We start from the raw sequence: 27,269 nt of genomic DNA on the forward strand, positions 1-27,269 counted from the left end.
CGCCACAGGGTGCGCTAGCGCAGCTCGCTGTTGGGGTTTTTCTCACAGATAGAATTTTTGCAAAGGCGGCTTCAAACCTAAGGCTCTGTCACTAACCTGCCGTCTCCAAACCTGCTCCGTGGAGGAGCCTTCGGTCTCCACGGCCCCGCAGGGAGCGGCGCGTCTGGCGCCTGAAGCCCGCCGCGGTCAGCCGGCCGCCAGGGGGCGCGGGAGCCTGGTCTTCCGGGGGCGTCCACGGCTGCCAAGGCCCGGCCGGATGTCCCGCCCCGGCGCCCCGGAAGGAGTCGCGAGAGAGGTGGCACGGGCTGACAGTGTCCCTGAGCCTTCGAGCTCGTCCCGCCGGCCCCGGCGTCGCCGCCCCGCGCAGTGCCCAGCCCGGCCCTGCCGACCTGCCTCTACCGCCGGCTCCGCGGCCTTCCCCGAGGGCTGGATGATGGGCGCTTTCGCCCTGCAGACGGTGGACACCGAGCTGACCGCGGACTCGGTGGAGTGGTGCCCGCTGCAAGGCTGCAGGCACCTGCTGGCGTGCGGGACCTACCAGCTGCGGCGGCCGGAGGACCCGCCTGCCGACCCCCAGAGCAAGGTGCGCGCGTCGCGGCTTCGGGAGGGCAGGGCAGGGCAGGGCAGGGCCGGCCACGAGGTTGAGGCCGAGAGGCGCACAGAATCGCCCAGGAGGTGAAGAGGGGATGTTGGCCGTTTGGCCGGGACGTAGGTCAGAAACAGTTTAGAATCTTTTTAAAAACATTATTCTCGGCCGGGCGCGGTGGCTCACGCCTGTAGTCCCAGCACTTTGGGAGGCCGAGGCGGGCGGGTCACGAGGTCAGGAGATCGAGACCATCCTGGCTAACACGGTGAAACCCCGTCTCTACTAAAAAATACAAAAACAATTAGTGATGTTTTGGGCGGGCGTGATGCGGGCGCCTGTAGTCCCAGCTACTCGGGAGGCTGAGGCAGGAGGATGGTGTGAACCCGGGAGGCGGAGCTTACCGTGATCCGAGCTCGCACCACTGCACTCCAGCCTCGGCGATAGAGCAAGACTCCGTCTCAAAAAAAAAAAAAATGTATATATATATTCTTTTTTTCTGAGATAAGGTCTTGCTCTGTCACCCAGGCTGGAGTGCAGCCTTGGACTCCAGCGCTCAGGGCATCCTCCCGCCTCAGCCTGCTGAGTAGCTGGGACCACGGGCAGGCGCCACCGCCCCCGGCCAGCATTAGAATCTTCAGAGCAGAAAGTCTTCTATATACAGGTGTGGCCCAAGCTAATGGATGGAATCTACAGTAAAGAGAAAGTGGGAATTATATCTTAACTTCTGGTAGGTACATATTAGAATTTAAACTGGGCACTGAACAACAGGCCTAAGTCAGGACCGTCCCAGGCAAACTGGGTTCTGTGGTTACCGTAGCCATAGCTGGTCCCTGTTGGCCAGTTGAGAAGGAGCCTTCTCTGCCGGATCCAGGAGTGTTCACCTAGTCATTAATCATATGCAGGAAAATAGACGTTTCTCCAGCTCAGACAACCAGAGTTTCTTCCAGGCAGAATTCCACTCCGTCAGTCACGGCAAACCTTTTGAGTTCCTTGGATCCCTTTTCCCATCCCTTGGATTCCTTGGTGCCTTGGGGTAATCAGAGAATACCTCTGCATTTTTTGTAGGGTAGAATGGAAGTTGAGGAGCCTCGAGTCCGCTTAGGCCGTCTCTACCTATACAATTTCAATGAGAACAAGTCTACTCAGCCCCTGGTCGAGGTCCAAAGAAAAGATACTTCTGCGATCCTGGACATGAAATGGTACAACTGTGATAATCCCCCTGGGTCTAGAATTTGTCATGAGTGGCAATCGGGGAGCCTGATGCTTGATGCCTTCAACAAGACAGGCATTGCGTCTCAACTTTGGGTTTATTTCTTTGCTGTCCTGCCCACCTCCCACTTGGGGAGTGCTTTACCCGGGGCTTACTTCCTTTGTCATTTTGCAGCCAGGAAGTGATGGGAGTTTTGTGACTTCATAACCTGGGGCGTCTTGTGTTTGAGAACACAGCTGTAGGCTCTCGCCCACTTTTGGAGCTGAGATTTAAATGCAGTCATGTGTGGCATAATTCTGTTTTGGTCAACAATGGGGCACATGTACCATGGTGGTGCCTTAACGTAGTGGAACTGCCCTATACAGGTGCACCACTTTTTATCATTTTTGATTTTTTTTTTTTTTTGAGACAGGGTCTTGTTCTGTTGCCCAGGCTGGAGTGCAGTGGCATGATCATAACTCACTGCAGCCTTGAAGTCCTGGGCTCAAGCAGTTCTCCATCTCAGCCTCTCGAGTAGCTGAGACTTCAGGTACGTGCCATCATGCCTCTTTTTTTTTTTGTTTTCACTCTCTCGCCCAGTGGCGTGATCTCGGCTCACTGCAAGCTCCGCCTCCCGGGTTCACGCCATTCTCCTGCCTCAGCCTCCTGAGTAGCTGGGACTACAGGCGCCTGCCACCATGCCTGGCTAATTTTTGTATTCTTGGTAGAGACAGGGTTTCACCGTGTTAGCCAGGATGGTCTCGATCTCCTGACCTCTTGATCCACCTGCCTCGGCCTCCCAAAGTGCTGGGATTACAGGCGTGAGCCACCGTGCCAGGCCTTACCACACCTCATTTTTGTTTGTTTGTTTGTTTGTTTGTTTGTAGAAACAAGGTCTTGACGTGTTGCTCAGGCTGGTTTCGAACTCCTTGTCTCAAGTGATCCTCCTGCCTTAGCCTCCCAAAGTGTTGGGGTTACAGGCGTGAGCCACCATGCCCAGCCACCTGTTTTTTTATCTTTTATATTGTATTCTTACTGTATCTTTTCTATGTTTAGGTACACAACCACTTACTGTTGTGTTACACTTGCCTGCAGTAACATGCTGTAAGGTTTGTGGCATAGGACAATGGGCTGTACCATATCGTCAAGGTGTGTAGTAGGCTGTCCCAGCTGGGTTTGTGTGGACTACAGCCCCGCTGTTAAGCAAAGCGTGACTGTGATTACAGGGACGCACGGTGCTCTCCTGTGCCTTGGGCACATTGGTGTGCTTACGGTGGGCCCTCTCCTCAGGTGTCACATCCCGGTGGCTGGACATGCCCTCTTGGGCTTGGCAGATGCCAGTGGATCCATACAACTGCTCCGCCTGGTGGAATCTGAGGTCAGTGACTTGCACTTGTTCCGTGGGGCAGAAGGGACCTGAATAGAGAGAGTTAGGAAGGAGGCTGTGCTGACACAGACATTTTTCTAGAACGATCTCTCTTCGATGGTGAACAATACATAAACGTTCTAAGATAACATGGACTCTGTTTTTAAGGTGTATTGCATTCTACATCCACCTCCAAGAGGAAGTCACCTCGTGTGTCACCAGCAGAAGGGCTGAAGTGACAGGGTGTTCATTGACCTGCCAGTGGGTCTGACAGTTCTCTAAGAACCTGGGCAAGCGTTCGTAGGTTGATGCTGGGGCCCAGAGTAGCAATGAGCGTCCTGTGTGAAGATGGCATTTCTCACTGATGATTGGAAAAGCATGTGAGTCCTGGGTGAACTTCTCCGGGTTTCTCACAGTGCTGCAGAGCCATGCGTTAGCACAGTGACTTTGTCTGATAGCTGTGGGGGAGGGAACGGGGATGTCCCATAGTGGGGTGATGTAAACAGCCTGAGACTATGCCCTCCCTCCGATGCAGATGCTGCAGGTGGGACTGGGCCAACTGAGGGCCTGTGTAGGAAGGGCCTTGCTTAAGGCAGCCCAGAGCAGTTGCCCTGTCTTAGAAAGGAGGGAAAGAGCAGCCACAGGAAAGCTGTGGGCCCAAGGGAGGAGTGCATGAACCCAGGAAAGGGTTTTGGTGCAGCAGCCTGCTGGGAGCCAGGGATGGAGTTAAGCACTGACTAGGCTGTTTAGGAAATAAAATGTATATAGATCTGCGTAAAGAGCAACCACGTTCTCATGGCTGCTGGCGGCTTCTGAAGTGGAAACCAGAGGAGTTTCCCCATCGTCTCTGGGGAGGCCTGGGGTGGGCACGCGCGTGTGCCATTGTGGTCTGGAGCCTGCACAGACGTCTCGGCAGCATCTAGGAGTGCAAGGATGGCAAGGGGGTGTGAAAGGGAGGGAGACCGTGCCCCAAGGTCAAGCCTGTGGGAAAGTCCTCCTGCAAGTGTGAGGAGTGTGAGCTCCAGTGTCCCCAGGTCTTCTCGGGGCCCCTGGCAGGGGGTTCAGTGTTAGGTGCAAGTGTGACTCAGTGACTGACGGACTTCATCCGGGTAGGGTGTAAATGAGGGAACAGCGACTTCCCTGCAGGAGAGGAAAAGTCTTTTGGGGGCTCTGGGGGGGCTACGTCCCTTTGATGGAGTTTTTTCTTCTCCAGGAGAAGAGCCACGTGCTGGAGCCATTGTCCAGCCTTGCCCTGGAGGAGCAGTGTCTGGCTTTGTCCCTAGATTGGTCCACTGGGAAAACTGGAAGGTAAGGGCCAGGCTTAGTCAGGGGCCCTGAGTCTTTCTCTGAGGACCACTTCCATTTTTGAGGCTACAGCACTCCAGCCACCTTCGGCCAGCCGCGACTGTGCTCCTCAGCCCTGGCACCATCACTGCTGGTCCTATTCTAAAAAAAAAAAGTTCCCCATTTTAGATACGTAGCAATAGTGTTTTACCTAGAGAAGCCGACACTGGTGTCTTTGACGAGCTTAGCAGTGGTTGTGATCTTCGCCAGCCGGTCTCTTAAGGGGTGTGTCCACATCCCAGGGCTGTGGAGACCCTCTCTCAGGACTTGTTTGGGAACCAGAAGAGGCTGACGAATACCATTCGGCCGGGCTTCTCCATGGGTTCCCTGTGTCTAGGGCCAGGGACCAGCCCTTGAAGATCATCAGCAGTGACTCCACAGGGCAGCTCCACCTCCTGATGGTGAATGAGACGGGGCCCAAGCTGCAGAAGGTGGCCGCATGGCAGGCACATCAGTTCGAGGCCTGGATTGCTGCTTTCGATTACTGGCATACACAAATTGTGTATTCAGGTCAGTATTCCTCCGCTGGTCACCTCTGATGGAAGGCTTCCTGAGGGAGGGGCAGAGGGAGGGGGGAGGCCTGTGCTGCAGCTCTGATTCCAGCTGTGTTGGGATCTTGAAGACCTTTTATGGAAAGTGTACTTTTTTTTTTTTTTTGAGACTGAGTCTTGCTGTCGCCAGGCTGGAGTGTAGTGGCACAATGTTGGCTCGCTGCAACCTCCACCTCCCAGGTTCAAGCAATTCTTCTGCCTCAGCCTCCCAAGTAGCTGGGATTACAGGCGCCCATCACCATGCCCGGCTAATTTTTGAGTTTTTAGTAGAGACAGGGTTTCACCATGTCGGTCAGGATGGTCTCGATCTCCTGACCTCCTGATCCTCCCTCCTGGGCCTCCCAAAGTGTTGGGATGACAGGCGTGAGCCACCGTGCCTGGCCCACTTAGCTATTCTTTAGAGAGCAAAGTGTAGCTTGCCTCAGGCAGTGCAGGGTCTTGAGTGGTGCTGACCAGGGTGTTGGAGGAGCAGGCCCCTGTGGGCAGAGCCATCCTGCCTCCCTGATGTGCTCCGTGTCAGATCCTCTATGCTTTTACTGGAAGTCCAGTTTCTGTGGATACAATAGTGACATCACCACGTTGGATTTCAGGTTCGTCTGTGCCCTTTTTGGATTTAGTTTATCTTCCAGAAAAAAAAGGAAGCATGAGAGAAATAAGATTCCTTTCCAGGTCTTGTGAATGGTTTGCATTTGGGGCAGCTGATGTGAGAGCGGAAAATTAACTGCTGATTCCAGGAAGGAGGTAGCTTTGGCTTCTCTTTTTTTTTTTTTTTTTTTGTTGAGACGGAGTCTCGCTCTGTAGCCCGGGCTGGAGTGCAGTGGCCGGATCTCAGCTCACTGCAAGCTCCGCCTCCCGGGTTCACGCCATTCTCCTGCCTCAGCCTCCCGAGTAGCTGGGACTACAGGCGCCTGCCACCTCGCCCGGCTAAGTTTTTGTATTTTTAGTAGAGACGGGGTTTCACTGTGTTAGCCAGGATGGTCTCGATCTCCTGACCTCGTGATCCGCCCGTCTCGGCCTCCCAAAGTGCTGGGATTACAGGCTTGAGCCACCGCGCCCGGCCGAGCTTTGGCTTCTCTTTCCGGGGTGGAGATAACTCGGGACAGGTGGGAGGGGCTGGTCTCTGAGAGAAGACGGAAGAGGAGCTGCTGAATTTGCAAAGAGCCGAAGATCTGACTCTCCCCTGCCGCTACCCATCCGGGCCTCTGTCTCATCTAGTTTGTCACAGCAGAGCCGTAAGTGATGGCCCTGCCTTCATTCCTGATTGTTTCCGTCTCCACACAGTAGTCAGAGCAAGTGTTTTAAAAACGCACACACGTTATCACATCTCACTCATCGTTAGAACCCCTCACAGTTCCTGTTTCATTTAGTTCCTGTTTCATAAAATTCAAAATAGTGATGCTATTGCCCAAGGCCTGTGGAATCTGGTCCACGCCTGCTTCTCCGGCCTTGTTTTGGCTCCTCTGCTCTCAGTCACCTTCTCCTGAAATAGTCCACGTTCCCTCAGTCTCAGGGTTTCGTCACGGGATGTTTCCTTCATGGGTGAATTCTGCTTTTCTGACATGCTCAGCTTAAAATCTTGTCCTGGCCGGGCGCGGTGGCTCAAGCCTGTAATCTCAGCACTTTGGGAGGCCGAGGCGGGCGGATCTCGAGGTCAGGAGATCGAGACCATCCTGGCTAACACGGTGAAACCCCGTCTCTACTAAAAAATACAAAAAACTAGCCGGGCGAGGTGGCGGGCGCCTGTAGTCCCAGCTACTCGGGAGGCTGAGGCAGGAGAATGGCGGGAACCCGGGAGGCGGAGCTTGCAGTGAGCTGAGATCCGGCCACTGCACTCCAGCCTGGGCGACAGAGTGAGACTCCGTCTCAAAAAAAAAAAAAAAAAAAAAAAAAAAAAAATCTTGTCCTTAGAAGACTGACGCAGAGCAGCCGTCCTTCCACCCCAGGCAGGCCTGACCGCAGCTCTCATGCCGCCTCTGCTCATCCGAGTGGCGAGCATGTGTGTAAGGCGCGGTTCTTCGTTGTGTTGCTTGCTGTTGCAGCCGTGAACTGTGAGAGCCACGAAGATCTCATTTCTCGAGGTCTCTCCTTGGATTGGTTCTTCTACCTCGAGCTAATTCGGAACAAAGGTACCATAGGGTAATATTGAATAATTCTGGACTAATTCATTCAACAAATGCTATGTGCTGAGCCCTATTCTAGGTGATTAGAATACTTTAGCAAACTAAACAGACAAAAGTCATGTTTTCTTTTTTAAGTTTTATTATTTTCATTTATTTATTTATTTATTTATTTATTTTGAGATGGAGTTTTGCTCTTGTTGCCCAGGCTGGAGTGCAGTGGTGCGATCTTGGCTCACTGCAACCTCTGCCTCCTGGGTTCAAGTGACTCTCCTGCCTCAACCTCCTGAGTAGTTGGGATTACAGGCACCTGCCACCATGCCCAGCTAATTTTTGTGTTTTTAGTAGAGACGGGGTTTCACCATGTTGGCCAGGCTGGTCTTGAACTCCTGACCTCAGGTGATTCACCCGCTTTGGCCTCCCAAATGCTGGGATTATGTGCATGAGCCACTGCGCCCAGCCTATTTTATTTTTATGAGACAGGGTCTCACTCTGTCACCCAGGCTGGAGTACAATGGTGCAATCTCAGCTCACTCCAACCTCAACCTCCTGGGCTCAATCGATCCCCCCCGCACCTCAGCCTCCCTAGTAGCTGCAGCTATAGGCGCACACCACCATGCCCCACTAATTAAATTTTTTTACAGAGACAGGGTTTTGCGATGTTGCCCAGGCTGGTCTCGAATGCCTGGGCTCAAGCGATCTACCTGCCTCGGCCTCCCAGTGTTGGGATTATAGGCGTGAGCCACTGCGCTTGGCCTTCTTAAATTATTTATATAGTCCGGGCACGGTGGCTCACACCTGTAATCCCAGCACTTTGGGAGGCCAGGGTGGGCGGATCACAAGGTCAGGGGTTCCAGACCAGCCTGGCCAACGTGGTGAAACCCCGTCTCTACTGAAATACAAAAAATGAGCCTGGCATGGTGGCGGGTGCCTGTCATCCTAGCTACTTGGGAGGCTGAGGCAGTGGAATTGCTTGAACCCAGGAGGCACAGGTTGCAGTGAGCCAAGATCGCGCCACTGGTCTCCAGCCTGGCAACAAAGGGAGACTCCGTCTCAAAAAAAAAAAAAAAAAAGATTTATATAAATATATTTTGGGGATGGGGTGGGTGGCTCACGTCTTGCTGTGTCACCCAGGCCGGAGTGCAGTGGTGTGATCACAGGTCACTGCAGCCTTAACCTCCCAGGGTCCTGCCTCAGCCTTCTGAGTAGCTGGGACTACAGGCGTGAGTTGCCACACCTGGCTGATTTTCACATAAAAGTCCCTGCTTTTACTCAGCTGACATTCTGTGGCGGGGAGACGGACAGTAAACACAAAGCAGAGTTTGTTATAGGGAAGGAGACTGCGCGGCACGTCAGGGGCAGTGAGCGCTTTGGAAAGAAGGTAGAAGGGTGCTGGGAGCAGGTGCAGATTATCCTGTTGGAGAGCATGGTCAGGGTGGGCAGTGGCCCCGCTATGGCAGAAGAGTAGCCAGTAGCCAGCACGGTTAGGATGACCTGAGGGAGTGGCGGAATAGAAGAGGGTGAAGTCAGAGGTAAATGGGCCAGGGCACAGGGCCCGGCAGGCTCCAGCAAGGACCTTGTTTCCTACTCAGAATGAAATGGGAGCTGTTGCAGGATGTTGAGCAGAGGAATGACAGATTCTGACTTGCATTTTAAAATTTATGACGACCTCTTTGGTGAATGTGAGTCTAGACGACAAGAGGGAGGGGCACAGCCTAGAGACTTGCCACTGGGCAGGTGATGAGTCAGCCCAGAGCAGGTTTGGAGTAGTGGTTGGGTTCTGGACAGAAGTGAAGGCAGGTCCAGTCAGATTTCCTGATGGAGTGGATGTGTGGGCATGTGAGAGTGGAGAGACTCATGTATAAAGAAACCTTTGCCTGCTCTGTACAAATTTGCCACAGAATGGCAGCTCATACTTGAGGCTCATCTGCAGGCTTTATGCTTAGGTCAGCTGATTCCGCTGGTTCATTTAACTGTAGGTCATGTTCACCGTGTATCCCTAGTGTCTATTACGAGGGTCCATAGTGTGTGCTCAGCAAGTACCTATTTGATGGGTGGTGGGTGGATGGATGGATGGATGGATGGATGGATGGATGGATGGTGGGTGAGTGGCTGGCTGGCCGGCTGGATGGATGGACTTTTGGATGGTGGGTGGTGGGTGGGTGGATGGTGGATTGTTGGGTGGATGGATGGTGGATGAGTGACTGGCTGGCCGGCTGGATGGATGGATGGTGGGTGGATGGATGCATTTTTGGATGGTGGGTGGTGGGTGGTGGGTGGTGGATGGTGGATGGATGGTGGATTGTTGGATGGATGGTGGGCGGCTGAATGGAATGGGAGGGCAGCTGGGTGGATAGATGGATGGATGGATGGATGGTGAGTGGATGAGTGAGTGAGTGGGTGCATGGGTGGATGGATGGTGGATTTTTGGATGGGTTTGGGGGTGGGTAGATGGTGTGATGGATGGAAGGTGGGTGGGTAGTGGGAGCTGGATGATGTGGGGTGGGTGATATGGTCAGGCCTAGACATTTTCCTTCTGCTGTTCACTCTCCCTGTGGGCCCTGCTCCTGAGCTTCCCTTCCTTCAGGTGCCACCATTCACCCCATGTCTGTGTTGCTTTTCTTCGAAGATTGGTTGTGGTTCCGTGCACCAACTCCTCTGTTCTCCCATCCTTTTATTTCCCCTGAACAAGTGCTTTCAGATGACAGAGGGCACCTTTCTATGAGGTGCACCGTGTGGAGTCCTCCTGCTTGCTGCTTCCTGTGTGCGGTTTCTGTTCAGGGCTCTGATCTTGCAACTCTTGTTCTTAGAAGCCAGGGCTTTAATCACTGGAGCTCTTAGCAAAGGCAGTTTAGCCCCTGGGGCCTGGTAACGGCCCCTGTGAACAATGGTCCCCTGTGAACAATGGTTGCCAGCACCTGATGGCCTTCAGGGCCCCTTCAGTTTCCATTTCCTCCCTTCTGTTCCTGCAGGCAGAGACCGTCTGTCTTTCCCTTGCTGCTTGCAGTCTGTAGACAGTCAAGGCACAGCAGTGACATTCCTGGGGGTTGTTTCTGGGACCTCCTGTTGAGGTGGCAACCTAAGACCCCCCCCCAGCAAAGTCACCCAGGGGAACTTCCCACAGACATCAACGGCCTCAGCCTCGCTGAGAACAGTCACTTCCTCTCATTGGTGGTGTTGATACTTCTCTGTCTCCACACAGGGGGCGACGATGGCCTTCTGAGGGGCTGGGACACCAGGGTACCCGGCAAATTCCTCTTCACCAGCAAAAGGTAACTGCCCAAGAGCCAGCACTCGGTGCTCACACCGGCCCTCCCGCTCCCTGGGTCACCAGCCCTCCCGTTCCCTGGGTCACCAGCCCTCCCGTTCCCTGGGTCACCGGCCCTCCGTTCCCTGGGTGCGTCCGTGTCCTGGGCACTGGTTCAGGCGCTGCATCTCTTGCAGACACACCATGGGCGTGTGCAGCATCCAGAGCAGCCCCCACTGGGAGCACGTCCTGGCCACAGGGAGGTGAGTCCCGGGGAGGCTCTCGGGCCCTTCTCGCCTCTTTCACTGCCTTTCTTCCCGGCACCATTGCAGCATTTCGTCTGCCAGTGCTTCGCCAGAGCGTAGGTATAGGGGTTTGGGAAACGGGACTTTGTCCTCAAGGGATGCGTGGGACAGGTCTCTGGGAGACGTTCTCTGCCCCCCAGGGACCTTGTGGAACAGGGGAGCCTGGGCTTTCCTTGCATGCCCTCCGTGTTTGGTTGGTTTCAGCTATGATGAGCACATCCTACTGTGGGACACACGGAACATGAAGCAGCCGTTGGCAGACACGCCTGTGCAGGGTGGGGTATGGAGAATCAAGTGGCACCCGTTCCACCACCACCTGCTCCTGGCCGCCTGTATGCACAGTGGCTTTAAGATCCTCAACTGCCAAAAGGCAGTGGGTGAGTGGGGACCCGTGGCTGCTGGGCCTCAGGGCAGGGCACCAGTTCCCTGCCCCCTCGCTCTGCTGAGCTCTTCCCTCAGCTTTTACACGCTCCCAGGGTCACGCCCTAGACTTGGTCGTGATCCGTAACCATCCCAGCTCCAGAATCTCTGCTCTCTAACCACACTTTTCCCTGGTTTCCCAGCTCTGTCATTCCGGTGCCTCCTGCATTTCAGCAGACCTCTGACCCCACTGGGACCTCTGGTTTGGAGGCTTGGCCACCGTCACTCCCATGTGCTCTCCCATGCTCCTCCTGCTTGAGGTCAGCTGGGACTGTGGTCTGCTGCCCCTGTGAGCTCACACTCCATTCCCTTCATCCCTTTCTCACACTTTGGGCAGAACCCAGTGTTGTTTTGTTGGGAACATGCACCTCTGCTTCTGGCCGAGCCGGAGAGCGTGGCTGGAACCAGCTGTCCGCGTTGTGTTCCAGCAGGTCCCTGGGATTCCTGGTGATCTGTCGTTTCTCTAGGCAGTAATCCCCCACCATCAGAACTGGTTCACATTTTCTTCTCTCTCCTCAAATCTCCAGGACCTCCTCTTCCCTCCTGACTCTCAGCTCATGATCTCTCTTCTTTTGCTCTTTCCTCTCCCCTCACTCCAAAAATGAGCAATCACAAAACCACCTCATCTTCCCACCATTAAGCCCACCAGCCTCTCGGGCCATCCGCACGCTCTCTGCTCTCTACAGCAGTGGGTGAGCCGCACCTGTTCCCAAGGCCAGTTCCTTCTCTGCACTGGATTGTACTCAAGGACTTGATTGACTTGATTTCCACATGGTATTCCTCTTTTTTTTGAGACGGAGTCTGGCTCTGTCACCCAGGCTGGAGTGCAGTGGCACGATCTCGGCTCACCACAACCTTCGCCTCCCAGGTTCAAGCAATTTTCCTGCCTCGGCCTCCCGAGTAGCTGGGATTACAGGCGCCCACCACCACGCCCAGCTAATTTTTGTATTTTTAGTAGAGATAGGGGGTTCACCATGTTGATCAGGCTCGTCTGGAACTCCTGACCTTGTGATCCGCCCAGTTTGGCCTCCCAAAGTGCCAGGATTACAGGCGTGAGCCACTGCGCCTGGCCCATATTCTTCTGTTTTCTGCATCTTTAGTTTCTCCATCTCTTCTGTATTGTTTCTGTTAGTTCTGTGAATGTGCTTCATATTTCTCATCGTTTTTTGTTTTGTTTTGTTTTGAGATGGGGTCTTGCTCTGTCACCCAGGCTGGAGTGTGGTGGTATGATTGTAGCTCACTGCAGCCTCAACCTCCTGGGCTCAAACCATCCTCCTACCCCAGCCTCCCGAGTAGCTGGGACCCCAGTGCGAAGCTGTAATATTTCTTGTATTAAAACAATTTGAGATCTCTTTCTTGTTTGTTTGTTTTGAGATGGAGTCTTGCTGTCACCCAGGATGGTGTACAGTGGTGTGATCTCGGCTCACTGCAACCTCTGCTTCCTGGCTTCAAGCAATTCTCCTGCCTCAGCCTCCAGTGTAGCTGGGATTACAGGGGCCTGCCACCACGCCTGGCTAATTTTTGTATTTTTAGTAGAGATGGGGTTTCGCCACATTGGCCAGGCTGGTCTTGAACTCCTGACCTCAGGTGATCTGCCTGCCTCGGCCTCCCAAAGTACAGGCATGAGCCACTGCGCTCGGTCCCTGGGTTCAAACCATCCTTCCACCTCAGCCTCCCGAGTAGCTGGGACCACCATGCCCAGCCATAATATTTCTCGTCTTAAAACAATTTAAAGTCTTTTTTCTTTTTTTTTTTTTTTTTTTTGAGATGGAGTCTCGCTGTGTCTCCCAGGCTGGAGTGCAGTGGCGTGATCTCGGCTCACTGCAAGCTCCGCCTCCCGGGTTCACGCCATTCTCCCGCCTCAGCCTCCCAAGTAGCTGAGACTACAGGCGCCCGCCACCACGCCCGGCTAGTTTTTTTTTTTTGTATTTTTAGTAGAGACGGGGTTTCACCATGTTAGCCAGGATAGTCTCGATCTCCTGACCTCGTGATCCGCCCGACTCGGCCTCCCAAAGTGCTGGGATTACAGGCTTGAGCCACCGCGCCCGGCCTTTTTCTTTATTAATGGTGATACATTTTCCTCTGAGCACTGCTTTTGCTGCAACCCATACATTTTGGTATGTTGTATTTTTATTTTCATTCATCTCAAGGTACTTACTTTCTAATTTCCCATGTGACTTTTTTCTTTGATCATTGGTTATTTATGAGTGTGTTGTTTAATTTACATGTTTTTAAGTGCCCACATTTCTTTCTGTTACCAGTTTCTAATGTTATTCCATTGTGCATTCCTGTTGAATTTACTGAGACTTGTTTTGTGGCCTAGAATGTGGTCTCTCCTGGGGAGTGCCCCTGTAGGTGCCTGTGAGGTCTCGGCTTTATAATGTTGTTCAGATCTTCTGGTTCCTTACTGATATCCTGTCTGGGCAATATTGAAAGTGGGCTAGTGGCCGGGCGCGGTGGCTCATGCCTGTAATCTCAGCACTTTGGGAGGCCAAGTTGGGCGGATCACGAGGTCAGGAGATCGAGACCATCCTGGCTAACATGGTGAAACCGTGTCTCTACTAAAAATGCAAAAAATTAGCCGGCATGGTGGTGGGCACCTGTAATCCCAGCTACTCAGGAGGCTGAAGCAGGAGAATGGTGTGAACCTGGGAGGCAGAGGTTGCAGTGAACCAAGATCACACCACTGCACTCCAGCCTGGGCGAAAGAGCAAGACTCTGTCTCAAAAAAAAAAAAAAAAAAATTAGCCAGGCGTGGTGGCGGGCACCTGTAGTCCCAGCTACTTGAGAGGCTAAGGCAGGAGAATGGCGTGAACCTGGGAAGTGGAGGTTGCAGTGAGCCAAGATCGCACCACTACACTCTAGCCTGGGCGACACAGCAAGACTCCGTATCAAAAAAAAAGAGAGAGAGAAAAAGAAACTGAAGGCCGGGCGCGGTGGCTCAAGCCTGTAATCCCAGCACTTTGGGAGGCCGAGGCGGGCGGATCACAAGGTCAGGAGATCGAGACCACGGTGAAACCCCGTCTCTACTAAAAATACAAAAAATTAGCCGGGCGCGGTGGTGGGCGCCTGTAGTCCCAGCTACTCAGGAGGCTGAGGCAGGAGAATGGCGTAAACCCAGGAGGCGGAGCTTGCAGTGAGCCGAGATCGCGCCACTGCACTCCAGCCTGGGCGACAGCGTGAGACTCCGTCTCAAAAAAAAAAAAAAAAAAAGAAAAAGAAACTGAGCTATTGTTACCTCCAACTCTAACTGTAGAATTATGTATTTCTGGCCTTGTTTCTATCAGTTTTTACTTAATGTGTTTTGGGGATCTCTTTTATGTATGTTTATAATTCTGGTATCTTCCAGATGTGGTGACCCTTTTATCAATCTAAAGTGTCTGCCTTTAAATCTAGTAACATTGTTTGGTTTAAAGTTTTGTCTGGCATCGGTAAAGTCACTTCAGTGTGACGTGATGCATCTTTTTCATTCTCTTTCAGTTCATGCCTCCGAGTCTGAGGCGAGTCTTTGGTAAGGGATCGTGCTCTGTTTTCTGTTTTTTGTTTTTGTTTTTTTTTTGAGGGAGTCTCACTCTGTCGCCCAGGCTGGAGTGCAGTGGCGAGATCTCGGCTCACTGCAAGCTCCGCCTCCGGGGTTCACGTCATTCTCCTGCCTCAGCCTCCCGAGTAGCTGGGACCACAGGCGCCCGCTGCCACGCCGGCTAATTTTTGTATTTTTAGTAGAGACGGGGTTTCACCATCTTGGCCAGGGGGCATGCATTTTTGCCAGGGACCTGTGAAAGTGGTGCTGTGCCCTCCTTAGTTCCTCACATCAAGGGCCTGTGATGCCCCTTTGTCCCATTTTTGTGAAATTTGGTCAGTTTGTGAAGGTGGTGTTTGCCCCGATCCCTTCACTGAAGAGATACTATTTTCCTCTTTGTAATTAATCAGTAATCTGTGGTGAGAATCTTTGAACATGTGTCACTAATTCCCTTATCAGACTTTTTTTTTTTTTTTGAGACGGAGTCTCGCTCTGTAGCCCAGGCTGGAGTGCAGTGGCCGGATCTCAGCTCACTGCAAGCTCCGCCTCCCAGGTTCACACCATTCTCCTGCCTCAGCCTCCCGAGTAGCTGGGACTACAGGCGCCCACCACCTCGCCCAGCTAGTTTTTTGTATTTTTTAGTAGAGACGGGGTTTCACGGTGTTCGCCAGGATGGTCTCGATCTCCTGACCTCGTGATCCACCCGTCTCGGCCTCCCAAAGTGCTAGGATTACAGGCTTGAGCCACCGCGCCCGGCCTCCCTTATCAGACTTTTATCCAATTTAGAGGCAATTGTTGCCTGAATAAATTATGATAATGGAAAAATGGGGATTTTCTTCTTTTTTTTTTGAGATGGAGTCTTGCTCTGTCACCCAGGCTGGAGTGCAATGGCACAATCTTGGCTCACTGCAAGCTCCGCCTCCCGGGTTCGAGGGATTCTCCTGCCTCAGCCTCCCGAGTAGCTGGGATTACAGGTGCCCACCACCACGCCTGGCTAATTTTTTGTATTTTTTTTTTTTTTTTTGAGACAGAGTCTTGCTCTTTCGCCCAGGCTGGAGTGCAGTGGCAGCATCTCGGTTCACTGCAAGCTCCGCCTCCCGGGTTCACATCATTCTCTTGCCTCAGCCTCCCGAGTGGCTGGTACTACAGGCGCCGCCACCTCACCCGGCTAGTTTTTTGTATTTTTTGTATTCCTCCCATTCTTAATGGCATTTTTTTCTACTCAGAACACAGCATTAACATAGTATTTTTCTCTCCTTGCCCCACCTATTTTTTCCTAAGTCTCATCTCACAATTGACTATGGGTTGTGCTCCCATCCGTCCTGGTGACAGCCGTTCCCAGCCGCCACCTGTTTGGATAGAGCTTGCCTCCTGATAGAGGCTTAGGAGAGGCCCTTGGTGGTGGTTCCTAGACTTCTGAATGCTTGATACTTTTCTCTGCAGCCTTGATAATTGAAGGAGAACTTGCCCATTAATCCCTTGACTTGCATCTCCTTTGCTTGAGTTTCTTAAACACACTCCAGCACTGTCTGGCTGGCACACACTGGGTCTCCTGCCTTTTAACTGCTTTTGTAAAAATTGTGGTAAAATTTATGTAGCCGGGCGCGGTGGCTCACGCCTGTAATCCCAGCACTTTGGGAGGCCGAGGTGGGCGGATCACGAGGTCAGGAGATCGAGACCATCCTGGCTAACACGGTCTCTACTAAAAATTCAAAAAATTAACTGGGCGTGGCGGCAGACGCCTGTAGTCCCAGCTACTCGGGAGGCTGAGGCAGGAGAATGGTGTGAAGCCGGGAGGCGGAGCTTGCAGTGAGCAGAGATTGCGACACCGCACTCCAGCCTGGGCCACAGAGCCAGACTCCGTCTCAAAAAAAAAAAAAAAAAAAAGTATGTAACATAAAATGCATCATTTCAGCCACTTTAAGTGGCAATTTAGTGGTATTAAAGACATTCAAGGCCGGGTGCAGTGGCTCACGCCTGTAATCCCAGCACTTTGGGAGGCTGAGGCAGGAGAATCGCTTGAATTCAGGAGGCGGAAGTTGCAGTGAGTCGAGATCACGCCACTACACTCCAGCCTGGCAACAGAGTGAGACTCCATCTCAAAAAAAAAAGACATTCAAATTACTGTGCAATCATCACAGCTACTTATTTCCAAAACTTTTCTGTCACCCCAAACATCCCTCCACCTGCCCCTGTAACCTCCGTTTACTCTGTCTGTGGGGATTTGCCTATTCTAGATATTTCATGGAAGTAGAATCGTCTTTTTATATCCGGCTTCTTTACATAGCTTAACGTTTGCAAGGTTCACCCATGTTGGAGCATGTGTCAGAATTCTCTTCCCTTTTTTTTTTTTTTTTTTTTTTTTTTTGAGACGGAGTCTCGCTCTGTTGCTCAGGCCGGAGTGCAGTGGCCGGATCTCAGCTCACTGCAAGCTCCGCCTCCCGGGTTCACGCCATCCTCCTGCCTTACCCTCCTGAGTAGCTGGGACTACAGGCTCCGCCACCTCGCCTGGCTAGTTTTTTGTATTTTTTAGTAGAGACGGGGTTTCACTGTGTTAGCCAGGATGGTCTCGATCTCCTGACCTCGTGATCCGCCTGTCTTGGCCTCCCAAAATGCTGGGATTACAGGCTTGAGCCACCGCACCCGGCCCCTCTTCCTTTTTAAGAATGTAATGATGGACCACATTGTGTCTGTTCATCCTCTGATGGACATTTGGGTTGTTTACACCTTTTGGCTATGGTGGGTTTTTAGGTTTTTTGTTTTGTTTTGTTTTGTTTTTAAGAGAGGGTCTTGTGTCCTGTCACCCAGGCTGGAGTACAGTGGTGGAGTCAGAGCTCACTGCAACCTGGACTGCCTGGACACAAGCAGTCCTCCTGCCTCAACTCAGTCCTCAGTGTTGGGGTTACAGGCTTGAGCGACTACATCCGGCCTTTAATTCTTAAAGTTGAAGAGGTGTACTAACATAGGTCTGAGAGTTCACCATTCCAGGTCAATTTTGTCAGATACTCTGTAGGCCTTTTTTTCTTTTTTTTTCTTTTGAGATGGAGTCTTGCTTTGTTGCCCAGGCTGAAGTGCAATGGCGCAATCTCAGCTCACTGCAACCCCTACCTTCCAGGTTCAAGCAATTCTCCTGCCGCAGCCTCCCGAGTACCTGGGATTACAGGTGCCTGCCACCATGCCTGGCTAATTTTTGTACTTTTTATTTTATTTTATTTTATTTTATTTTATTTTATTTTATTTTATTTTTTTGAGATGGAGTCTCACTCTGTCCCCCTTGCTGGAGTGCAGTGGCCGGATCTCAGCTCACTGCAAGCTCCGCCTCCCGGGTTCAGGCCATTCTCCTGCCTCAGCCTCCCGAGTAGCTGGGACTACAGGCGCCCGCCACCTCGCCCGGCTAGTTTTTTTGTATTTTTTAGTAGAGACGGGGTTTCACTGTGTTAGCCAGGATGGTCTCGATCTCCTGACCTCGTGATCCACCCGTCTCGGCCTCCCAAAGTGCTGGGATTACAGGCTTGAGCCACCGCGCCTGGCCATTTTTGTACTTTTTAGTAGAGACAGGGTTTCACCATGTTGGTCAGGCTGGTCTTAAACTCCTGACCTCAGGTGATCCACCCACCTCGGCCTCCCAAAGTGCTAGGATTATAGGCGTGAGCCACTGTGCCCGGCTGGCCTTTTTCATAACTTTATTTATTTTTTTGAGACAGAGTCTCGCTCTGTCATCCAGGCTGGAGTGCAGTGGGGTGATCTCAGTTTATTGCGACCTCTACCTCACAGGTTCAAGGGATTTTCCTGCCTCAGGCTCCTGTGTAGCTGGGACTACAGGCGTGCGCCATCACGCCCAGCTAATTTTTGTGCTTTTAGTAGAGATGGGGTTTCACCGTGTTTCCCAGGCTGCTCTCGAACTCCTGCCCTTGGGTGATCCACCTGCCTTGGCTTCCCAAAGTGCTGGAATTACAGGCGTGAGCCACTGCACCCAGCCTATATCTTTAATTTAAAAAAAATTTTTTTTGAGACAGAGTCTCACTTTTTCACCCAGGCTGGAGTGCAGTGGTGCGATCTTGGCTCACTGTAACCTCCACCTCCTAGGTTCAAGCGATTCTCCTGCCTCAGCCTCCCAAGTAGCTGGTACTACAGGCGCCCACCACCACACCTAGCTAATTTTTGCATTTTTAGTAGACATGGGGTTTCACCATGTTGACCAGGATGGTCTCGATCTCTTGACCTCATAACTGCCCACGTTGGCTTCCCAAAGTGCTGGGATTACAGGTGTGAGCCACCGTACCTGGCCCAATTTTAGAACAATTTGTACTGGCCGGGCGCGGCGGCTCACGCTTGCAGTCACAGCACTCTGGGGGTGGCGAATTGCTGGTGCCCGGGAGTTCAAGACTAGCCTGGACAACGTAGTGAGACTCCGTGGCCACAAAAGATAGAAAAAACTAGCTGAGCATGATGGTTGCAGCTACTCAGGAGGCTGAGGCAGGAAGATAGAGCCCAGGAGGTCAAGACTGCAGTGACCTGTGATCGCACCACTGCACTCCAGCTTATGCGACAGAGTGAGATCTTTTTTTTTTTTTTTTGAGACGGAGTCTTGCTCTGTCACCCAGGCTGGAGTGCAGTGGCCGGATCTCAGCTCACTGCAAGCTCCTCCTCTCGGGTTCACGCCATTCTTCTGCCTCAGCCTCCCGAGTAGCTGGGACTACAGGCACCCGCCACTTCGCCCAGCTAGTTTTTTGTATTTTTTAGTAGAGACGGGGTTTCACCGTGTTAGCCAGGATGGTCTCGATCTCCTGACCTCATGATCCGCCCGTCTCGGCCTCCCAAAGTGCTGGGATTACAGGCTTGAGCCACCGTGCCTGGCCCAGAGTGAGATCTTGTCTTGAAAATAAAAAGAGAGAGGAAAGGTTGGCCTGTGGCTAATCAGAAAGGGCCTCCTGTTCTTCGGGTCTCAACGGTGTCTTCCGTCCACTCATTCGCAGTCTTTTTCCCTGGCTGTGGCTTTCCGAGGGCCTAGACTCTGCCTTGTTACCTTTTCCTAAGCTGTAGAAGAGGTCCTGCTGGCCCGAGTGGGCGTGTTGAGCGATTGCCGGATGAAAGACTAGCAGAGGTCCTGCCTGCCCTGTGACACTACCTCGCAGGGGACAAGTAACGGCCTCCGCAGGGGCTCCCTCCTGGGGGGCGCCCCACACGTGCTGCTCGAGGGCCCCTGTGGCTGTCTCCGAATGTTCAGCATCTTGCTGTTCCTCGCAGCCACCTCTGCCCAATTGAAGCCCTGGGCCCAGGGTTGGGCCTCCCTGGGCCGGGCCTGTACATCCTCGGCATATTGTGTGATCCAGTGCCATCCTGTTCTGCCCTCAGCCCTTCTTCTTCAGCACTTATTCTGGTTCTGATTGCGGTCACTGCTGGCATCAGTCCCTGGACTTCAGAGGTAGCAGTGGCAGCCCTTTCAGAGCCTGAGTGGCCACCCAGCCTTGCAGCCCCTGGCTCACCTTCCAGTTGCTCTCCGCGACCGCCCCTGCCAGCCCTGGCCTTGCCTGCTAGACTCCAGACCGCCTCGGGTTTGGCCGCACCTCGTCATTCCCTCTTGCTGTGGGGTCTGTTGCTGTGCGCTCTGGGAGGTGGTCCTGGCCTCTTTCCAGGGCTGTCCTCCGCCCTCACAGTTGCCATAGCAACTTCTCTAAAGCAGCTGCTCACTTAACCTTGTCAGCGACTCCTTTCCAAAATGCAGACTGTGAAACAGGGCGTGCCGGGCCCTGCAGGCTTGGGACCCTCCAGCCCACTGTCACTCACTGACAGTGCCACGGCCGCCTGTTTGCGGTTCCCCGTGCGAGCCATGGACTTCCTCACCTCTGCTGTACACGCCGCCTGTTCCTCAGACATCCCCTTCCTTCGCAGCTGGCTAAAACTCCTTTGTCCTCTGGTTTTTTTTTTTTTTTTTGGAGACGGAGTCTCACGCTGTTGCCCAGGCTGGAGTGCAGTGGCGCGATCTCGGCTCACTGCAAGCTCCGCCTCCTGGGTTCACGCCATTCTCCTGCCTCAGCCTCCTGAGTAGCTGGGACTACAGGCGCCCGCCACTGCGCCCGGCTAATTTTTTGTATTTTTAGTAGAGACGGGGTTTCACTGTGGTCTCGATCTCCTGACCTTGTGATCCGCCCGCCTCGGCCTCCCAAAGTGCTGGGATTACAGGCTTGAGCCACCGCGCCCGGCCTGTCCTCTGGTTTTAAGTGTTAACCGAGGTCTTTCCCCCCTCAGGCTTTTGCTGTGTTCCTCACCTTCGAGTGTGGTTCTGTAGCCCTGCCTGATGATTCTCTTGGAGGCACGCAGGCGTGTGCACTGCAAGGTGACGGTCTGTTTCTTCTCCAGCATCTGCCCAGGTCTTCCTGGTTCCTTTGCATGACACGGCGGCTCCTCAGGAAACGTGCTGACCTGTGAGGGGCTGTTCTTGGTGGTCTCTCTGTCAGGCATGACAGTTGGGGAGAGGCTCTGGGTGATGTTGTGTTTCCTGGGTCTGATCTCTCACTCCAGAGGAGAAGCAGGAGGCGACGGTCCTGGCATCCCACACATTGCCCAACTCGCTGGTGTATGGAGCCGACTGGTCCTGGCTGCGCTTCCGTTCTCTGCAGCGGGCCCCCTCGTGGTCCTTTCCTAGCAACCTAGGAACCAAGACCGCAGACCTGAAGGGTGCAGGCGAGTTGCCAACACCCTGTCATGAATGCACAGAGAATAGCGATGGGGCGGGCCATGCCAGACCCCAGAGTGGAATGAAGCCACTCACAGAGCGCATGAGGAAGAGCGGCACCTGGCTGCAGGCTACAGCAGCCACCACGCGTGACTGTGGCGTGAACCCGGAAGAAGCAGACTCGACCTTCAGCCTCCTGGCCACCTGCTCCTTCTATGACCATGCGCTCCACCTCTGGGAGTGGGAGGGGAACGGAGCTTGAAATCACGAAGCCCCTTCCCATAAGGAAACCAGGAGGGAGACTGAGTGAATGCCTGGGACTACCTCATCGGAGATGCTTACTGCAGCCCTGCAGACGCCTGTGCACTGATGGAATCCACAGTGTAGTCAGAAAAGCTGTTGACTTCTCTTAAATCAACTTCCCTGCTAGGCCCCTGAAAATGGACTGGGTGATTCTCTCTGGCAGACAGTGGGGAAGAGACTCAGTTCCCAGCTTGCAGATTTGTTAAGTTTTTCAGGTAGATTTTGACTTTCAGCCTTTCATACTTGTTTAAGCAACTATTTATATTAAATGAAGTTTTTTGAAAAACATGACTTTATAACATGTTTTAAATGAACATTTAATGCCTCATCATGGCACCAGAAGTGCTCGTATAGATTTAGCACAGCCAGTCCAAAAATGCAAAATCCCAAAACTTTTGGAAAATCCCACAGCTGAACTCATGTGATGAGTTGCATATATTATTAAAAATACTGAGCACAGGCACAGTGGCCTGTAATCCCAACACTTTGGGAGGGGCTGAGGCAGGAGGGTTGCTTGAGGCCTGGAGTTCAAGACCAGCCTGGGCAACATAGCAAAACCCAGTCTCTATAAAAAAAAAAAAAGTTAGCCAGGTGTGGTGCACGGTGCCTATGGCCCCAGCCACTTGGGAGGCTGAGGCAGGAGGATTGTTGGGCCCAGGACGTCGAGGCTGCAGTGAGCGAGGGGCAACAGAGCAAGACTCATCTCTAAAAAATAAATAAATAATAAAAATACTGTGTAAACAATGACAACCAGTTACAGATTTGTTCCTTCTCTCATAGCTTCACTTGACTAGCCTAAAAAACATACATATTGTATAAAACTACCATCAGGCTATGTGTATAAGGTGTATATGAAACAAAATTGAATTTCATGTTTAGACTTGTATCTCACCTCCAAGATATCTCATTATGTACATGCAAATATTCCAAAATCTGAAAACTGAAATCCAAAACATTTCTGGTTCCAGGCTTTGTTTTTTCTTCGAGACGGAGTTTTGCTCTTGTTCCCCAGGCTGGAGTGCAATGGCACAATCTCTGCTCACTGCGACCTCTGCCTCCCGAGTTCAAACGATTCTCCAGCCTCAGCCTCCTGAGTAGCTGGGATTACAGACATCCACCACCATGCCCAGCTAATTTTGTATATTTTTAGTAGAGACAAGGTTTCTCCGTGTTGGTCAGGCTGGTCTCAAACTCCAGACCTCAGGTGATCTGCCCACCTCTGCCGCCCAAAGTGCTGGGATTAGCCATGCCTTTTTTTTTTTTTTTTTTTTTGAGAGAGTCCTGCTCTGTCACCCAGGCTGGAGTGCAGTGGCTCAATCTCGGTGGTTCCATCTCGGCTCACTGCCCTCCACCTTCCAGGTTCAAGTGATTGTCCTGCCTCAGCCTCCGGAGTAGCTGGGATTACAGGCCTGTGCCAACATGCCTGGCTAATTTTTGTATTTTTATTAGAGACAGGGTTTCACCATGTTGGCCAGGCTCCTGACCTCAGATGACCCACCTGCCTCAGCCTCCCAAAGTGCTGGGATTGCAGGTGTGAGCCACGGTGCCCAGCCCCAAGCATTTTGGATAATGATGCTCAACCTGTATTGGATCCCTGTGCAGATAAATAAAAGGGAGTGTGTGTTCCGAGTTGCCTTGGGGGTCACCAACTTGAAATATGTGAAGTCTGTAGGGAACAGTCATCACTGCAGCATCCACATGGGTTAGCTCCCAAATACTGGACAGATGGTGACTTTAGGTGTGTGAACTAACTGGGTGTGTTACATCCAACTCCTGCCATGAGGGCTCTTGTCTCTCTGGGAGGAACTGTGGTTGAAGTACAGGCCACAATTTGTCAAATCCTCAGCATTTACTAATGCCATATAGGTGACCACAAGTAAAAAACATGCAGTTTTATCCCTTCCTTTTTTTTTTGAGACGGAGTCTCGCTCTGTTGCCCAGGCTGGAGTGCAGTGGCACGATCTTGACTCACTGCAACTTCCACCTCCTGGGTTCAAGCGATTCTCCTGCCTCAGCCTTCTGAGTAGCTGGGACTACAGGTGCATGCCACCAGGCCTGGCTAATTTTTGTATTTTTAGTAGAGACGGGGTTTCATCATGCTGGCCAGGCTGGTCTTGAACGCCTGACCTTGTGATCCTCCCTCCTCGGCCTCCCAACGTGCTGGGATTACAGGCGTGAGCCACCGCGCCTGGCCTTATCCCTTTCTTCTTTTCTGATGATACAACACAACATGCCAATATATGTCAGATTGCAACAAGAAATTTTCCTGGGGTGGGCGCAGTGGCTCACACCTGTAATCCCAGCATTTTGGGAGGCTGAGGCGGGCGGATCATTTGAGCCCACGAGTGCTCAGCCTGGGCAGCAGAGTGAGACCCCCATCTCCTGTACCTTTGTTCCCTGGGTAATTTGGGGGATGAACTGACCAGTGTTGTCATCCGGCACAATCTGCCTTGTAAATTCTTTCTCCAAAGAGGGTCACAGTGCGGAGTCTGCATGAGAACTCTGCTTAGGTCCCTGCACTGAAATCTGTCATGTTGCACACTTTGCCATGACCATTGGCCAAAAAAACACCGTCGAGCTGGCAAAGGCCTTTAATAGAAACGAGATGAGGGCAGGCCGCCCCTCCCCGGGGATGCCTCCACCTCGCAGCCCCCCGCCCCGCTAGCGCAGGAAGTTCCTGGGGTACAGCTGGAAGAGCTTGCCCTCCTGTGTGGGCTCGAAGCCGTACTTTTCCAGGTTGTCGGGGTCGAAGGTACCGTCTTTGAAGTCCTGTACGATGAGAGGCGCCACAGCTTCGCTGAACAGCTGCGCGGCCGTCAGGGGCGTCTCCTCGCCCTCAGGGGCGCGGTAGTTCACGTAGGGCTTGAGCTTGAAGCCGGTCAGATCCGGGACGACGAACTCCGGGACCATCTCCTTGATCTGCACGAATCTGCAGCCCGAGGTGAGGAAGCCGATGCCCTTGGCGCCCCGGCCCTTGCGGCCCCTGAAGCTGCGCGGGCCCCGCTTGCTCGTCCACTGGCTCATCCGGTCCGCGCCCCGGACCAGGCAGCGCGCCGCTGCGGCCAGGACGCCCATGCCGCGCCCTGCGGGAGGAGACGGCGGGTAGTCGCGGCCCCGGGAACCCGGCCAGCCCCGCCCCCGGCCGCGCGCGGCGCCCGCTCCAATCCGACAGACTCACCTGGATCGGAGACCCTGCACCAGCTCCAAATTGCCCCTCAGCAGCTCCGGCGCCGACCCGACCTCGACCTCGCTCGGCTTCCGACCGCCACGTCGCAGCAAGAGCGGCTCCGATTGGCCGCGGCCGCTGCGTCCAATAACGGCCTCAGTCTGGGAGGGGGCGTGGCCGCGGGGACTCTGCCAATGGGAGGGGCGCGCGGGTCGGGGCGGGGCGCGCGGGTCGGGTCGGGGCGGGGCGCGCGGGTCGGGTCGGGGCGGGGCGCGCGGGTCGGGTCGGGGCGCGGCGCGCGGGGCGGGTCGGGGCGCGGCGCGCGGGTCGGGGCGGGGCGCGCGGGGCGGGGCGGGGCGCGCGGGGCGGGGCGGGGCGCGCGGGGCGGGGCGGGGCGCGCGGGGCGGGGCGGGGCGCGCGGATGAGTGGCCGCCCTCAGCGAGGTAGTCTCTGGCGTCCCCACTGCCCGCCACTGCCTGTGTTCGTCCGCCTGGTGGCCGGCGGTGTCCCGGGAGCCCAGTCCCCCTGAGGCACTGAGGTGGCGTCGGGAGGTCGAGGAAGACGCGGGCGCTGGACCCGAGACGGACGCCGCGACCCGGCCTTTCTGACCCCTCCGCTGGGCGCCGCTCCTCTGAGCGGAGCCGGCAACCGCGCAGGGAAAGCCCGGGACCTGTAGCCGGGAGGGCCGGGGCTGTCTGGGTTCCCCGCAGGCCGGGCAGTGGTGTGGGAGGACTCGAGCCCTCGCAGTCCCCAAATTAATAATCTTGGACCCAGCACGTCTGGCTTGTGCGCTGAGCCCTCCGGCCCGGTCACCCTCGCAGGCGGCCTCTCACCCCACGCGGAAGTCGCCCCCCAGCAGCACCCCCACACCCCGGATCCACCCCCTCCCCAGCGGCACCCCCACACCCCGGATCCACCCCCTCCCCAGCGGCACCCCCACACCCCGGATCCACCCCCTCCCCAGCGGCACCCCCCTCCCCAGCGGCACCCCCTCCCCAGCGGCACCCCCACACCCCGGATCCACCCCCTCCCCAGCTACACCCGCTTCCCCAGCGGCACCCCACACCCCAGATCCATCCCCTCCCCAGCTGCACTCTCTCCCCAGCGGCACCCCCATACCCCGATACACGCCCCTCAGCGGCACCCCCACACCCCGGATCCACCCCCTCCCCAGCTGCACTCTTTCCCCAGCGGCACCCCCATACCCCGGATCCACCCCCTCCCCAGCTACACCCGCTTCCCCAGCGGCACCCCCACACCCCGATACATGCCCCCTCAGCGGCACCCCCATACCCCGATACACGCCCCCTCAGCGGCACCCCCACACCCCGATCCACGCCCCCCCTGCGGCACGCCCACAACCCGGATCCACGCCCCGCCAGCGTCACCTCCCCTCCAACCGTGCTTTTCCGGAAGGCAGCGCTGCCCCCACCCCCGCCGCGCTGGTCCTGGCTCCTCTTGACCTGCTTGGAGCCGCCCCATCTGGCTGCTGTTGTGGGTTCCAGGACAGCCACGTGAGGGCTGTTTACAGAGGGAAGAAGTGGCTCCTAACAGACGACAGACGCTTCTCAAAAGACACCTGCTCTTCCTGTAGAACAGACTTTTTCAGCAGGATTTTCCTTTCAGTGAAACGTGATTTGACTTGAAAAGGAACCCAGGGAGAAGTCTGAGTCCACAGCTGTCGGGGTGTGAGCGTGAGCGGGTAGAGGTGTGCCCTTGTTTGCCTCAGGCTGTCTGATTTTCTCAGGCTGTTTTTTCTGTTTCTGTCCATGGAGGAAGAGAAAGATGACGGCCCAGAGGTATGTAACTCAGGGGGCCAGATCCCTGGACTTCCCAGTTGGGGGGCATTTCTGGACCCAGAGAAGGGTCCTCTTGGCATCTGCTCTGCCGAGCTCTTTGGCCCCGTGGCTTCTTGGTGCCTGAGGACTATGGGAGTGGTTGTTCTGGCCCCTCTCTGCCGCCTGTCACAGCTGCCAGCACGTGTTAGACGCGTGAGTTCACAGCGAGGACAGCCAGTGGTGTCCCATGGGCATCTTTTCACGGAATTGGGGGGGTACAGCCAGCGGTGGCCCATGGGCATTGCCTGAGGCCTTGTCTTTTCTTCCCCTAAGGTCACAATTGCTACTTCCAGTTTTCCCTTAGGACTTTGCCTGATGATTTTGCTTAGAATCTTTTTCTTTCTTTTTTATTTTTTCCCCAAGACGAAATCTTGCTCTGTCACACAGGCTGGAGTGCAATGGTGTGATCTTGGCTCACTGCGGCCTCCGCCTCCTGGGTTCAAGTGATTCTCCTGCCTAAGCCTCCCCAGTAGCTGGGACTACAGGCAAGCACCACCACACCCAGCTAATTTTTGTATTCTTAGTAGAGACCAGGTTTCACCATGCTGGCCAGGCTGGTCTCGAACTCTTGACCTCGTGATCTGCCTGCCTAGGCCTCCCAAAGTGCTGGGATTACAGCTATGGGCCACTGTGCCGGGCCT

General features: G+C 54.2%; 3 protein-coding genes across 51 annotated transcripts in view; 2 read left to right on the top strand and 1 right to left on the bottom strand.

Annotated features, from left to right (window-relative positions):
- Window positions 1–286: 286 nt before the first annotated feature.
- Window positions 287–21,910, top strand: DPH7 (diphthamide biosynthesis 7). Of its 30 annotated transcripts, none has more exons than XM_074015831.1 (12): window positions 287–583; window positions 1,652–1,785; window positions 2,209–2,325; window positions 2,832–2,924; window positions 3,066–3,153; window positions 4,355–4,449; window positions 4,823–4,995; window positions 6,945–7,162; window positions 10,356–10,425; window positions 10,598–10,663; window positions 10,910–11,082; window positions 21,168–21,910. In XM_074015831.1, exons 7-12 carry the CDS (start codon window positions 4,925–4,927, stop codon window positions 21,581–21,583), a joined length of 1,014 nt encoding a protein of 337 aa, XP_073871932.1. In that variant the 5' UTR covers window positions 287–583; window positions 1,652–1,785; window positions 2,209–2,325; window positions 2,832–2,924; window positions 3,066–3,153; window positions 4,355–4,449; window positions 4,823–4,924; the 3' UTR covers window positions 21,584–21,910. The 30 variants fall into 30 exon arrangements, 27 of the variants coding, with proteins under 27 accessions (XP_073871932.1, XP_073871921.1, XP_073871923.1 ...); XM_074015820.1 differs by having other exon boundaries at window positions 6,980–7,162; XM_074015822.1 differs by lacking the exon at window positions 6,945–7,162.
- A 2,289-nt stretch (window positions 21,911–24,199) lies between these two features.
- On the bottom strand, window positions 24,200–24,891 carry MRPL41 (mitochondrial ribosomal protein L41). The gene is made up of 2 exons (XM_005580280.3): window positions 24,803–24,891; window positions 24,200–24,707 (listed from the first exon to the last, which is right to left on the bottom strand). The coding sequence occupies exon 2, from the start codon at window positions 24,697–24,699 to the stop codon at window positions 24,286–24,288; it is 414 nt and encodes a 137-aa protein (XP_005580337.1). The 5' UTR covers window positions 24,700–24,707; window positions 24,803–24,891; the 3' UTR covers window positions 24,200–24,285.
- A 1,431-nt stretch (window positions 24,892–26,322) lies between these two features.
- PNPLA7 (patatin like domain 7, lysophospholipase) overlaps window positions 26,323–27,269 on the top strand; it is an 84,728-nt gene continuing 83,781 nt past the window's right edge. For all 20 annotated transcript variants that reach the window (XR_012424029.1, XR_012424028.1, XR_012424027.1 and 17 more), the window contains exon 1: window positions 26,323–26,589. Coding sequence is in view for 15 of the 20 variants with exons in the window: in XM_045372757.3 (XP_045228692.2) it covers window positions 26,560–26,589 (30 nt within the window). In the remaining 5 variants the exon portion in view is untranslated. The remainder of the gene's footprint in view (window positions 26,590–27,269) is intronic.

Source organism: Macaca fascicularis, chromosome 15, assembly GCF_037993035.2.
Source record: "Macaca fascicularis isolate 582-1 chromosome 15, T2T-MFA8v1.1".
NCBI classification, from domain to species: Eukaryota; Metazoa; Chordata; class Mammalia; order Primates; family Cercopithecidae; genus Macaca; species Macaca fascicularis.